Source organism: Malassezia restricta, chromosome III (genome assembly GCF_003290485.1).
Source record: "Malassezia restricta chromosome III, complete sequence".
NCBI classification, from domain to species: domain Eukaryota; kingdom Fungi; phylum Basidiomycota; class Malasseziomycetes; order Malasseziales; family Malasseziaceae; genus Malassezia; species Malassezia restricta.
In genome coordinates this window covers 352,276-366,104 of record NC_040195.1, presented here as the reverse complement: position 1 = coordinate 366,104, position 13,829 = coordinate 352,276, and the positions used below count along the sequence as shown (strand labels likewise).

General features: G+C 54.5%; 7 protein-coding genes across 7 annotated transcripts; 4 read left to right on the top strand and 3 right to left on the bottom strand.

Annotated features, from left to right (window-relative positions):
• Positions 1 to 11: 11 nt before the first annotated feature.
• Positions 12 to 677, top strand: MRET_1818 (uncharacterized protein; the record flags this gene model as incomplete). Its single annotated transcript, XM_027628445.1, has 1 exon — positions 12 to 677. One exon carries the CDS (start codon positions 12 to 14, stop codon positions 675 to 677), a length of 666 nt encoding a protein of 221 aa, XP_027484584.1.
• Positions 678 to 782: 105 nt separating this feature from the next.
• On the bottom strand, positions 783 to 4,028 carry MRET_1817 (exportin-T; the record flags this gene model as incomplete). The annotated part of the gene is made up of 1 exon (XM_027628444.1): positions 783 to 4,028. The coding sequence occupies one exon, from the start codon at positions 4,026 to 4,028 to the stop codon at positions 783 to 785; it is 3,246 nt and encodes a 1,081-aa protein (XP_027484581.1).
• Positions 4,029 to 4,279: 251 nt separating this feature from the next.
• Positions 4,280 to 5,443, top strand: MRET_1816 (protoporphyrin/coproporphyrin ferrochelatase; the record flags this gene model as incomplete). The annotated part of the gene is made up of 1 exon (XM_027628443.1): positions 4,280 to 5,443. The coding sequence occupies one exon, from the start codon at positions 4,280 to 4,282 to the stop codon at positions 5,441 to 5,443; it is 1,164 nt and encodes a 387-aa protein (XP_027484582.1).
• A 6-nt stretch (positions 5,444 to 5,449) lies between these two features.
• On the bottom strand, positions 5,450 to 7,516 carry MRET_1815 (nulp1-pending protein; the record flags this gene model as incomplete). The annotated part of the gene is made up of 1 exon (XM_027628442.1): positions 5,450 to 7,516. The coding sequence occupies one exon, from the start codon at positions 7,514 to 7,516 to the stop codon at positions 5,450 to 5,452; it is 2,067 nt and encodes a 688-aa protein (XP_027484579.1).
• Positions 7,517 to 7,627: 111 nt separating this feature from the next.
• On the top strand, positions 7,628 to 8,592 carry MRET_1814 (protein SCO1/2; the record flags this gene model as incomplete). Its single annotated transcript, XM_027628441.1, has 2 exons — positions 7,628 to 7,789; positions 7,816 to 8,592. 2 exons carry the CDS (start codon positions 7,628 to 7,630, stop codon positions 8,590 to 8,592), a joined length of 939 nt encoding a protein of 312 aa, XP_027484580.1.
• A 571-nt stretch (positions 8,593 to 9,163) lies between these two features.
• Positions 9,164 to 10,786, top strand: MRET_1813 (DNA binding transcription factor; the record flags this gene model as incomplete). Its single annotated transcript, XM_027628440.1, has 1 exon — positions 9,164 to 10,786. One exon carries the CDS (start codon positions 9,164 to 9,166, stop codon positions 10,784 to 10,786), a length of 1,623 nt encoding a protein of 540 aa, XP_027484577.1.
• MRET_1812 (pre-mRNA-processing factor 6) lies at positions 10,773 to 13,535 on the bottom strand (the record flags this gene model as incomplete). Its single annotated transcript, XM_027628439.1, has 1 exon — positions 10,773 to 13,535. The coding sequence occupies one exon, from the start codon at positions 13,533 to 13,535 to the stop codon at positions 10,773 to 10,775; it is 2,763 nt and encodes a 920-aa protein (XP_027484578.1).
• Between the last annotated feature and the right edge of the window lie 294 nt (positions 13,536 to 13,829).

Sequence of the window (13,829 nt, the reverse complement as noted above, 5' to 3'; positions counted from 1 at the left end):
CATCGCTCTGTATGCTGCGAAGAGACGCGATTCTCGAGCGCGGAGTGTGGCACTTTAAAGGGGGTAAGCCTGTAGTCCATGCCGACGTGTTGGCATCTGCGCGGTGCACCTGGCGGGCTTGGTCCCTGCCATGGTTATCGAGGCATGCCACGAGTTGCTGGGACTATGTATTGGTGCACTCGGACGTGCCATTCCATTTTTATGCGCATTTGTACGCCATCAAACCGCACTGTTTTACCGCGCATGCATGTCTAGAGCTTCATACGAGCACCAAGCTTGAACTGCATAATGTCTCAGGTACTGACATGCCATGGCATTTGCATGCTACTGGCATTGAACGTGGCTGCAAGGTCAAATGGCTCATTCACTTATGTGCTGATGAGAAACAAGCTCGATTATGTTATCGCGTGCTCCAAAACTGTGTGCAGCGTCTCTCTCGTCTGGTCTATGAAACGCAGTGCGGCGAAACAACGCGGCTGTACAAAGACGCGCGTCATTCACCTTACAAGGGTCAGGCCGAGTGGCTCTTGCATTCAGATCGGCCTGTGCTGATCGAGTCAAGTCCCCGTCATGCGAGTCGCCTACCGCCATTGCAGATGCCCGTGTCGCCTACGTGGACGCCGAGAGCCCTTTCTAGGTCGATAGAGCCACTGACGCCGCCCTTGCGATTTGCGTAGCACGACGCCAGCATGGTTCACGACGACGTGCTGTGCTGATTGACGTCGCCGTCTGCCATTGCAGCGCTCATGTAACGTACATGATGTCATAGTATGTATCTATTTTTAAGCGCCACGAGACTGGGCGATGAATGTGTCAAGGAATCGCTTCAGAGGCTTGACCTCGAGCGACTGGACGCTTTTGGTGAGCTCAAGTGCAAGCTCTGGTGGGCACTGGACGCTGGGCAGGTATACGGTCGACAAGTACTGGAGAAACTCGTCACCGCGTGCGGTATAGAGCGACTTAAGCAGGCCGGCAAGCTCCGAGAGCACGAGCTGGGACTGTGCATCCGACGAATCAAACGAAGGCTTCGCAGGGACCTGGAACACAAGGGGCAAGATCGCATCGTACACGAACTGCTCAAAGCCCATAATCGCCTTTTCGTTCGGACGCGCCCACAGCTGCACAAGCTGCGACAAGACGCTGATGGCCGCACGCTGCGTCACAGGCTCGCCATGCGTGACATAATACACGTGGCTTTGGAGGACGGCCTCCAGCTGTGCTTGGTTCTTTTCCGATACCAGCACGTCGTCCATACCGGCCTGCAGGAGGGCATGCACCAGGCCGAAGTACGCACGCTCTGTGTCTGAGCGGCGCACGAGATCGTCTGTACCTTGCACACCCTGGTGCAGGAAGGAAAAGATGCGCGAGACAAGTACGCCAAATACATTGTCCATCACGCTGCGGACATTGTCCTTGTATTTGTTCGTGATAAGCCCAAAGAAATTGAGCAAATCCACAAGCTCGGCTTCAGTGACATGATGGACAAGCGCATGGATCAAAGTGGGTATGTAAGGCAACACAGCTGGCCCCGCAGATGCGACGATGCGTGCGAACGCGCCACGTGCAGCCTCGCGTACAATCATGAAGCGGTTCAGTGCCGTCAGGGCCATCAGAATCTGCTCTGTGAGTGGCTTAAGTTCTTCAATCCATGCCGGCTCGTGCGCACGATTCGCATCGTAGTCAGGGAAGCCTTTGGTGATGGTGCTGAGAGCCAAGATCAAGTGATGCACTTGCAGCACCAGCTGCAAGTTGCTCGGGTCAGCGGCCTGGACACTCTGTTGCAACTGCTCCGCGAGCGGCTGCGTAATCAGTTTGAACAGCATGACCTGTGTATCAGGCATGTGGCCCAACTGCGCGATAAGCAGACCACTCGTGTCAAAGAGGTACAACTGGCTGTCAAATGCTGACGCTTTTTCCGTGGCCCTGGCCAGTGGGTCCTCGTCAGCTGGCACCTCTGGCAACGTAGCAGTGACGGCTAATGGCATGCTCTCCAATAGACGTGGCACGATCTCCGATGGGATAGCCGTGCGCGTGTCACGTACGAACCGGTAAAACAGGTAATTAATTCGTCGTCGCATGCCATGGTGCGGATTGCACAATCCACGGGGTCCCAAAAATGCCTCGAGCGCTTTCGGGAGCAAGTCGGGCCACAAAACAAAACTCGTGGCATACCGCACCACACACTCAAAGTACTGCAACTGCACAACAGGGTGAGGATGCTCACCGATCTGCGATCGGAACAAGTGCTGCAAAATTTCCCCCAGCGTATTCGGCGGAAGTGCCTGGTATACGCTCAGCGCCTGGCGTACGTTACGAGACTTGCCAGGCTCGACGGGAATCTGGACGTACGAATGTGCACCCAGTCCGATCTTGTTGCCGCGCACAGAGGAAAGAACTTCGCCACACGAGAAGGCCGCATACAAACACACTTCAGCCTGCTCCCACGGCAAGTCGATCGGTGAGCCAACAGCTGCGAGTGTGTTGACGACCAGCGCGTGAATCGTGCTCGATACAAGAGACTCGTCTATTGCAGCAATCGCACCAAGGATCACCTGCAACTGCTTTCGCAGCTCATAGAATCGCACCAGCTGTTCGTCATCGTCTTCAGACTCTTCAGCGTCACCATCGGCAGCGCCGCCCACAAGTGACGAGTCTTGCCAGTCAATATCCGCATCAAACTTGAGCTTTTGCACTGAAAGGGTAATGAGCTGAGATACAAATTCAGATGAAGGCGCTCCGAGGGCAGGCAGACCCAGCGTCTCGTTCTGGCGCTTGGTTTTTTTGTAAAGGCTCAGCACCAGGTGAAGACAGGGCAGTACTTGCTCCACCGGCTCATCGTACTCATCTGCCAGGAAGGCCAGCACCAGTTGCAGGAATGTCAACAGCTTCGAATGCGCCGCCTCTCGTGTTTCGGCTTCGGCACCAGCGACATCCTCAGCAATCTTGCACAGCTCTGTGCATAGCGCATTTACAAGTCGTGCGAGATGCTCGCGAAGTTCAGTCTGTGCTTCACCTTGACCCCGTGTTGTCGATTCGAGCTGCGTCAGCACAGCATCCAAACTTAAGCCCTCAATCAGACTCAGCTTGTCGACTGGTTTCATACCCTTTGACACAATTTCACACAAAGTGTCAGCCGTGGCGTACCGCAGGGGCATATGGGGCGCATCAAGCGCACTGTAGAGAATCTGCACCGTTTCCATCGTGACGACCAGCCCGATATCGATCCAAGAGGCGTAATCACCCACGACGGCCATGGCCAACGAGGCCAGCGGGCCTGCAGTCACAGCGTTTAGGTGCCGCGGCGAAGCACTTCCGTCTGCACCTTGTTGCAGGGCATGAAGCGAGTCTTGAATCACGCGCCAAAGTAGCTCGGCTAGACTGGCAGCATGGTGCGCACGGATTTCGTCGCGCACGATCGCATCACGCTGCAGACGCTCTTTACCACGCACGGAACGCAGCGTCACATCCGAACCAAGGCTGAGCGACATATCGTGTAGCACACGCATCGCGAGATCAGCGGACACTACATTCATGCCTTTGTCGTCGGCCATCGGATGCGCTGTGCACATCGAGAGCATAGCGGTGAGAAATGTGTAGGAAGACGTTAAGCTGTACGTTTGAACAATCAAAAGCGAAAGTGTTTGCGCAAGCTTATTTTTCATAAAAGGGATGCCTTGTTCGCCCTGTCCACTTACGAACTCGCTCTGGAGATAGGCCAGGGCGCTTTCTTGCAGAAGTGTGAGCACCTCGGCTGCCTCAGGCACACCCTGGATGCGCTTATCCAAAAAGTCGTCGACTAGATTCAGACCAAAGAGACGCGGCGCGTGATCATACTTGGGCGCAGAGCCATCGTCAGTACGTGCCGTCCATATGGCCCACCCTATACTCCAGCTCTCTTGCGTCGCCTGCTTCAGCTGCTCGAGGTATGCCAGCGCTTGAGCGACAAGATCAGCATCTGGCATCGCAGCCGCATTGGACGCAATTTCCACGGCCTTTACCAGCTGCTCCTCCTGCGTAGCTGCTGCCATGACGTGGAGAAGACGAGCTCACGATAGACGATGCAAGATGAAGAAAGGGGTGCGGATTGGTCGAAAAAATAACACTCGCCATCTTCTGACTCCCAACTGGCGCGCAAGAAACCACCACGAGGTATCAAAGCAATTTCACGTGATGTCCACGTGAGGTAGACGGGCGGACCAGGTCCGTCCGGCTTATCAATCTCGCGTCTGATAAAGGCGGCGTCGTTGGCGGCACACGTTGACATCGCATTTGTAGCATCATGCGCTGGATGAAGGGCTGGCGCTCATTTTCCACATCGCGAGCAAGCTGGCAGTCGCGACCGCCAACTGCGGTCGTTATGATGAATATGGGTGGACCTTCTACCCTGGATGAAGTCCAGCCATTTCTCACGCGCCTGTTCCTCGACCGTGATTTGATGCGCCTACCTTTTCAGTCGCATCTTGCACCCATGATCGCCAAACGGCGCTCACCGAAAGTTCGCGATCAGTATGAAAAAATTGGCGGTGGATCTCCCATCTTGCGATGGACACGCACGCAGGGCGAGGCCATGTCGCGGATGCTCGATGAGCTGAGTCCCTCTACGGCCCCGCACAAAGCATACGTGGCGTTCCGGTATGCATCACCGCTCACGGACGAATGCATGGATGAGCTTGCTGCAGATGGTGTAAAGCGTGCCGTTGCATTCTCTCAATATCCACAGTACTCGTGCAGCACGACAGGAAGTAGCCTGAACGAGCTGTACCGCGAGATTCAGCGTCGCAAGGCACGCCACGCGCCAGAGGGTCAGATTGAGTGGTCTGTCATTGATCGGTGGCCCATACAGTCAGGCTTGGTCCAGGCGCTTGCGAACCGTATTCACCAAGCCCTGTCTAGTCTGCCAGCGGAGGTCGCTCACAAGACGCCTATCATGTTTAGTGCGCATTCGCTGCCTATGCAGGTCGTGTCAGGGCGCGGCGACCCATATCCGCCCGAAGTTGCAGCCACTGTCGCTTCCGTGATGCAGCGGCTGGGATGGTCCAACCCTTACCGCGTGACTTGGCAAAGCAAGGTGGGTCCTGCTGCTTGGCTTGGTCCACAGACGTCCGACACTCTACATGGCTGGGCCAAACAGGGTCACAAGCATGTAGTTGTGGTCCCTGTGGCATTCACGAGTGATCATATTGAAACGCTCTTCGAGCTGGATATGGAGTTGCAGGAAGACGCCAAGGAAGCTGGCGTAGAGCTTGTTCGCTCGCCGTCGCTTAATGACGAGCCTGTGTTCCTACGAGCATTGGCAGATATGGTGTCGGAGCACCTTGCCTCTGACGCACGCGGCACGCAGCCCTGGGCGCAGGGTAAGGCAAGCCACCAAATGTCCCTTCGCTGTCCGGGATGCCCGAGTCCCGAATGTGGCCAGCAGAAGGCCTTTTTTTGCACTGACTAGATCGGTCTAGGTTCCCCATAGCGCATTCCACGCCCGCTGCAAAAGGCTAGGTTGATCGCCTGACGCGTGACCCGCATCGTCTTCTGAGATCTCGTCATCCACGCCGTCAATGTCGTTCATCGACGTAGCCGCTTCATCCTCTGCCTCGTCTGCCGAGACTGGTTCGACTACCTGCATCAGCATGTCGCGTGTTCGATCATCAACATGCTCGAGCAGCTCTTGCACGTCGTGCACACCGAGATTCTGCAGACGCTGTAATAGTTCCCACAGGCCAGTGTGGGGTCCTCCGCCACGCTGCGTCATGGCCGGCAAGACACTACCATAGTATGCCTCGTCGAAGCGTGAGCCATTGCTGGGTGGGAGCGGATCAAACGTGTCAATACCACCGGGCGGGTTCCGCACCTCGGGTGGCACATATCGCAAAAGCTGTCGTTGTTGTGCCTCAGGCAAGTCAGCTACAACGAGGTGGCGGTACACGCCCATCTGTGTTGAACTCTCAGGGAGAGATTCGCGATAAGCACTTGCATCGAGCGACGGCCATGTCTGCGTGGCCACCTCTCGGAACCACGCCAGCGTATGAGCTTCTTTCCACACACTCAGCGAGCGATGCACATACAAATGGGCCAGAAGTTCGTTCAAGGCAGGATGCGTGGATGTATATGCCCCGTGCATGGGGAATGCACGCACCACATCGGGAGGCACGTCAACCTGCAGCTTGTCTGCCAGCAAAATAGCTGCATGCGGATGGCGGATTATGGCGGAGGCTAAGGCCTGGTCAGCTTGGCTCGCCCCTATAGCCCGGAGTGCCAAGGTGCGCGCGTATGAGAGGCCAACGCTCCAGTCTAATATGCCGTGAAGCTCATGTAGCACGTCTGTCAGTTCCAAAAGCCACTTTTCCTGACGACTTTTGATGGCCAAGAAATCCATCCATAATAAAATGCCGTGTGGATCCGAGGTATCTAGAGCAAACAAAAGCTTGCACCATTCTAGGGCCGTGCGCCACGTACCCTTGCGGCCATACAAGTCAATATTTCTGTGGATGGCAAGCCAGAAGGCCCTATTTTCTGCGCGCAGAAAATCACACATAGGCGGACCCGTTTGCGATGTCAGGCCCGACACGAATGTTGAAGCAGCGGATCGCTCCATAGCAAACAAAGCACGATCAATAAAGTCAGATGCTTGCCCCAGGTCTCCTTGGTATCGCGAGACAGCAGACAGCTGCAGTAGCGTATCAACGTGCCACGGAAATACGCGCAAGAGCGCCACAAGAGATTGCGTGTCAAAGGACGCAACAGCCTGAGAGAACTGGAATTGGGCCTGCTTGTACGCACGGCTATGTTCCCAGCTGTACACACGCACACCCTGATCACGCTCGTCCGCTGACATAGACATGCCGACAAAGGAGCGGTTCAAATCAGGCCACGTTGGTTTGGGCGTCGTTAGCACAGTGCGCACGCGCATGTTCGAATTAAAGTGAGCGCCGCGATTATCACGACTTCTTGCACCAGTGCGGCTAGACGTGGTGGTACTGCCTTTTTCACGCTCATATGCTTTGATAGCCGAAGCACCGAACTGGCGCCGAAGTTCGTGAGCTGGATCCAAGTGAGAGGCGTCGAGAGCGAGTAACGCTCGCAGCACCAATGATGGGGCATGTTTGCATGCTGTATCTGCCACACCCGAATCTGGCGCTGTATTCAGTGTCACCTTGAATTGCTTCGTCGATTTGGCAATCACGTCCGACATTTCTTCCAACGAGATATCGTCGACATGCGTTGAATGCGGTTGGCCTGAGCCTTTCTTCTTTTTCTTGTTGTTCTTTTTCGACTTATTCCTGCTACTTTGAGTGTGCATAACAGTTTTATCGCCATCATCAAAGTCGTCTGCGTTCTCTTGCCCGTGATCGACCGGCTCTTCCAAAGATAGCGCAGCAAACGCGGATGAAGCCGTACTTCGCGACTCATGTAAATTATTTCCTTGTTCGGAATTTGCATCCTCTTTCCCAGAAAGAGCATGTTGGAGCTCACCCAGTTCCTCCAACTGCCGCTGTTGCCTTCGATGCAGCCGGCGGCTCATCGCAGTCGTGATGGCTTGAGGCAATGGTGGCCGTCAGTCGTCGGCCGAAGAAAGTCGTTGTGCCTGACGACGCGATATTCCTACCTCCGCTTTGCGCCACACAGCTACGAGATGTTTTCTTTCAGACACGGGATGCTACGCGCCTTTCCATCGCGCGCTCGCCCTCTCGCTATTCCATGGACAAGAGTTGGACCTGTGCGCATGCTCAGTGTGCCGCCACAACAAGAGAAACCTAAAGGAGCCAAGACACCTATTCAGCGCGCTAGTATCGGTGTACGTATTCTTTCCACTAACGACAGCCATTCAACGTACCAGCCGCTGTGCTTTTTGTTGCCACAGGAATCGGTCTATACTACTATTTCAAGCACGAAAAGGCAAAGCTAGAAGAAAATAAGAAGCGGAAGCTGGAGAACCAAGCTGTGGGAAGGCCACGGATCGGTGGTCCGTTCTCGCTGGTTTCCTCCACTGGTCATCCTTTCACCCATGAAGACTTGCTGGGCAGCTTCAGTTTGATTTACTTTGGATTCACAAATTGTCCCGACATTTGTCCCGAGGAACTCGACAAGATGTCCACTGTGGTAGATGAAGTCGCAAAGACTCATGGTCCTGTTATCAACCCTGTGTTCATCACCTGCGACCCTGCGCGGGATCGGGTGCCTTTAGTGGCCGAGTATATTGCTGACTTCCATCCGCGCATGATTGGTCTTACTGGCACGTACGACGAAATCAAGCAGGCGTGCAAGGCCTATCGTGTGTACTTCAGCACACCACCTGGTGCGGATCCGACGAGCGATTATCTAGTCGATCACTCCATCTTCTTCTATCTCATGGATCCCGAAGGCAAGTTTGTCGATGCATTTGGTAAGAGCTCGACAAAAGATGAAGTACTTGGCAAGGTGCTTGACTATATTCAGCGCTGGAAGAACACTGGTATACCACTCTCGGAGGCAAATGCAAAGGAAAAGGCTGCGACCGACGGCCGCCCAACATCGAACGAACGATCACTATTTGAGCAGCCGAGCAGTGAGCCCTCGATTCCGCCTGCTGTGCTGACGACTGAAGCACGCATGGTCTAATTTAAAGCTGCAGAGAAAATAGCCTGTATATCAAGCTTATCCTGGCTTGTACCATATCAATTACACTATACGGCAAGTATCAACGCCACATTATGTGGCGCATGCGGGGTAGCGCGTAGACATATCATAAAGGATGGTTCTATGTACGCGATATATGTGAGCAAGTGGCGGTATGACGTGACTTTGTCCTGTACAACCGATAATCCAACAACAAAACATTCCTTTAAAAGAATGCCCCGCCATCTACCAAAGAATTTTATGCGTATTACGATGGCGATAACGCTTGCTTTGACTTTGTTTGCCTCATCGTAAGAATTTCAGCGAATCATGAAGCCAATATCTTCGTAATAAACTCAAATAGGCCGTGCGCCTACCCAAAGTAGAAGCGTGGTCAGTGCGTGCGCAAATGGAGCCAATCATGTAAGGATGATACGCGCAACTCGAAGAACACGCGCCGGTGACCCAATAATTTTGTACTTGTGGTACGCGCCTGGTCCATTTCTCTTTGCCCGGCCCGTCTTCTTAACATTCTTCCGCTGGGCGCATCTTGGACAGCTTGTAAGGCAAGATCATGAACTTTGCTGCGCGGCGTCCCATGCCGATCCCGAACGGTCATGCGCCTGTGATGGAAAAGAACTCATCTCAATCTCCCGTGGACTTGCCTACACCACCGGACGATGTCACCCTGAGTGAGAATGCGTCCATTGTGCGAAATGATATCATGTATGGAACGCGCAAGAATCCGTTGCTCTATACACCCGCATATCGTGCTGAGTTGCCCAGGTATACGCCCATGTCTTATCCGAACACACGTTCCTATGGCGTCGGCTTGTCATCTGCATTCCAACTTTCAGCAGAACGACAGAATGTCTCACCCGCTGCCACGGAAGATGCATCATTTGACAACGACATGTCTGTGGACGACGTTTTCGCTGTCTCAAATAAGGCAGATCACCGCAGATCGCGAGCAACTCATGTGCAGGGCCTGGGGATCGACGACGTGAGTCCAGGCCTTGTGCCGCTCCTCGAGAATGATGACGTCGTCCCGTCGATCGATCAAAGCATGGCTCGTTCTATGCCTGATTCATTAGCGCTTTCGCCATCATCGCGACGATCATCTTCGCTCGTGCGCACACCAAGCACAAGCTCTCGTCGTGTGCCATACAATGTGCCATCTCGATCACCAGGCTCCTTAAATGGTCCTTTGAGTCAAGCGTATGCCATGAGCATGAAGCCCTCATCAAGCTCACGTTCGATGCGACGGCCTTCTTGGTCACCATATTCACGTCCACTGATGATAACGCGAATGGGCACATCTATGCCGGCCACATCGTATGCCATGTATTCGACATATGATGACGACGAAACGGACGACGAAATGACTGGTGTTGACGATGATGGAACAGACGACGAAACGGATATGATTCCAGCGTCCAAATTCAGGCAAAATACGCGACTCTTCGGCCAGCCAACTATGCACTCGTCATCCTCATCATTAGCGCGGTCATTGCCCATAAGTCATGTGCCATCGTTCTTACCGCGGTCAGCACCGGACGATACATCTCGATCCCAGGTACACATGGCTGCCGCAGCACTGGATCGCCTTTCGATGACTTCAACGTCATATGATGACGATAAGCAGCGAGCATTACGTGTGCCAACGGTTGACGAGACAGATCAAGTTGCAGCCATCCGTGACCGACTGGGCGGTGCTGCGAATTGCTCGGCATTTATATCCAAACTGTGGCACCTCATGATCAACCCCGACCTGTACGGCAAATACATTTACTGGAGTGAAGCAGGTGATGCCATTATAATTAACAGCGAGCCGGACGTGGCCGCTGAATTTGCTGCAGAGATACTGCCCAAGCTGTTCAAGCATGGGAACAACGCCTCATTTGTACGACAGCTCAACTTGTATGGCTTCCAGCGTGTGTCATCGTCACGACTCCTTGACGCAGCTGAGATGCGTGCTGTGGCTGCAAGAACAGGCACCTCAGGTCACTACGGCACATCAGCACCTTTCAACACAGCCATGGAATTGTATGGGGTCCATTCCAGCTTTGCTCACCCGCGCTTCCGACGAGGCCAGGAAGCGTGGCTTGTAAGCATGAAGCCACGCTCATCCAAGAAACCTAAGAAGAATTCTGCTGGACCCACGGATGAGACAAAGTCACAGTCTAGTTTGTCGTAGACATGTATGTTGGTTGATGCATCACTTCCTCTGCTGCAATGGGGAGCAAGGCGCGCGCTGATTGCCCCGCATGGGCAGGCTTGGTCAGTAGTGCTTTCCAAACGTCGCCGTCCCTGGGCTCAGCGAGCTCGATTTTGTCCAAGAGATGTGCACGCTGAGTGGCTCCGTCGGGTTGCGTACCTTCAAAAGCATACCACCACGCCCATCCATCGCCCCACGAGCGAGCTGCCTGTATGGTCTTGGTGAACCAATCGCGAGCCTGTGGGTAGCGGCCCTCGTCCCAGAACAGGCGTGCCACTGTGCAGATCACGTATGGACTATCCATCGACCGCCGTAGAGCCTCAGCAGCACGTCCCTTACGTGCTGGACGCGGTTCCAGCCAAATGCTGGCACTCAGCAGACGACCGCTTGATGGACATACCTGCAGGCCGCGACTTAGAAGCGTCTTGGCTTGTGCCACACTACCAGCGCGAATTTCGACAGCAGCTGACTCCATCCACAGCTCGTCGCTGGTTGGATGGAGTTGACGTGCTTTTTCGAGAAGGGCACGCGCGCGAATGAGGACACCTGCTGACTCTTCGAGTCGGCTGCTCAAGAGCCACAATGCGACGGACGATGCACATGCCCGACGTCCAGCCGCATATGCCTCACGCGCAGCCGACACATCCAGCCGCGCTTCGTGCAGGCGTCCATGCGTCATGTGCAATGCTTCGGAGGAGGCAAAAATACGAAGGCCTTGTTGGACCAAGGCCAGTGCCTCGTCAAATGCCCCCTGGCGCCACGCCATGTCCACGCTGGCCGACCAAATGCGCTCGGTACGGACCTCTTTACGCGCGCGAGCAAGAATGTTTGTGGCAGAGGCCATATCGCCCGTTTCTGACTCAAGCTTGGCAGCTGCGAGCGAAATGGATTCTGAGCCCAGATTTGCATCAGAAGCACGCGTGAGAACTTGACGCGCACCGTGCAGATCGCCGTCCCTACGCCGATCATCGGCATACATGAGCCACAAGAACTCTGCTGTAGGACACTGCGCTACGCCGCGTTCCAGGAGGTCTGTTAATGAAACATGTGAGCCATGCAGCCGCTCAAGTCTAGCAGCTTGCTGCCAAAGCTCAAGTGAATCAGGGAACTCGTCCAAAGCGCAGGCGAGAATCGCGCGCGCTGTGGAAACGCGCCCATGATCGAGACACGAATCGGCATCTTCCGACCATACTCGTCGTCGATCCTCGGCATCAATATCAAGGTGCACGGTCGCCCGCACGATGGCTGCACATGTCGTGGGACTACCCTCTTTGTCGACCTGCTCGGCCTCACGAAGCCACTGGTCGCGGCTAAGTATTGCACCCGCCCTGTTGAGCGACAGTACAGCGGTCGACATAGTTTTGTAAATTCGCTCGGCTTCCTCACCATTCTCTTCTAGGAGCCGTGCAGCAGCGATCCATATTTCATGAGATGTGGGAATTGTGCGCCGAGCTCGGTTCAGTACGCTCTTGGCATCTGTTTCTGAAGAGAGACGCGCAAGCGCAAGCCATAACTCCACACTCATAGGAACGGCCTCTACTGCCCCTGCCAGCAACACGCGTGCATCTTCGGGGGTTTCTTCCAGGTTCACGAGTTCCTTCCATAGCTTGACAGAGTTCGGGATGTGCTCAAGAGCCTTGCGAGCCACGCGTTTCTTGCTTTCAAGATCATTCTCTAGTGACATAGCCCGAAGCCAGATATTGACGCTCTGGCTTTGGAATTGAATGGCCTGGGCCAAGATGACCTTGGCATTATTCGGCGTAGTAAGCCGCGCACTTTCAAGCCATACGTCTTCACTACGAGGACACTGTTCGCATCCCTGAGCGATCACTTTGCGCGCAATAGACATCCTTCCTGCGACCTCCTCAAGACGAGCCGCTGCGATCCAACCAGGAGCATGCTTTGGGTTCGTCTTGATGACCGAATCGAGCAAACTGCGCGCTTTTTTGATATCGCCAATCTCCACGCTCGATTTGACTGACACACCTGACAGTTCCGTAAGATACCCTGTTGGGTCAATGGTAGAAGACGTGCCAGAGGCAGCGATCTGACTTTGTGTCGAGGCCTGGTCCAGTTGATGTGAAAATACTTTATTACGCGCTTCACCAATGTCTGTCAAGGAGCTGACCGTACCGTCTACATCGGCTGCCGTATTTTGTATCTGATTACGATCTCGCGCAGATACAAGCACGCTGTCAGGTACGGCAGTTGTCCGATTGTCACGGCTCTCACGCAGCGATGCCGCCTTGCGTCGCTTACCGGTCAAGTTACCAGGTTCAGGCAGATTGGCCCACTCTGACTCGGTCACGCTAGCTAAATTTCGCTTTAGGTCCGAAAACTGCGCCTGAATTTTCGGCTGCGATTGTCGCAGTTCTTCACGCTCCGCTGCCTCTTGCGACAAGCGCTGTTTGCGCCGCCGCTCATCCATGTGTCTGTCGACACTTTCCCAAATTCGATCAGCTTCTTCGTCATCTTTTTCATATACAGCGGTGGCGAAGAGACCTCCCTCCTCTTCTGGATCCTGGAATCGCTCGTCATCATCGTCCTCCTCCTCTTCACCCCGCCGCGCACGTGCAGCAGCCACAGTCTCAGCGGATGGACCTTCACGCGCAGGTCCGATATCGGAACGCGTCGTAAATCCAGTTGCACCACGTCCCAAACCAGCCACATAGCCAGCCGGGGCCTGCATGGACAGGAAGGCCAGCTTGTCAGGCCTATTCATTGCCATGAGCGATGGGTGTGCTCCAGGCAGGAAACGCCGTGATGGAGGGCAAAAAGATGTCCTGCACGTGATGGGTTCGTGCGAGCGAAATGACGCGTCTTGGCATCTGGGGCGGACATCAAAGTCACCACCATTAGCGACAAGCTTAAGAGTCAAGTCCAAGAGCCCGATCCCTCCAAATGGCCTTTAGAGCTATCGAATTTATTTTATACTTTCAAGGCACTCTGCACAGTCTACACCTTCTTGTCGATTCACAAGCATACAGCGCCTTTGATCCATACGCTGCAGGCTAGCGTGAGC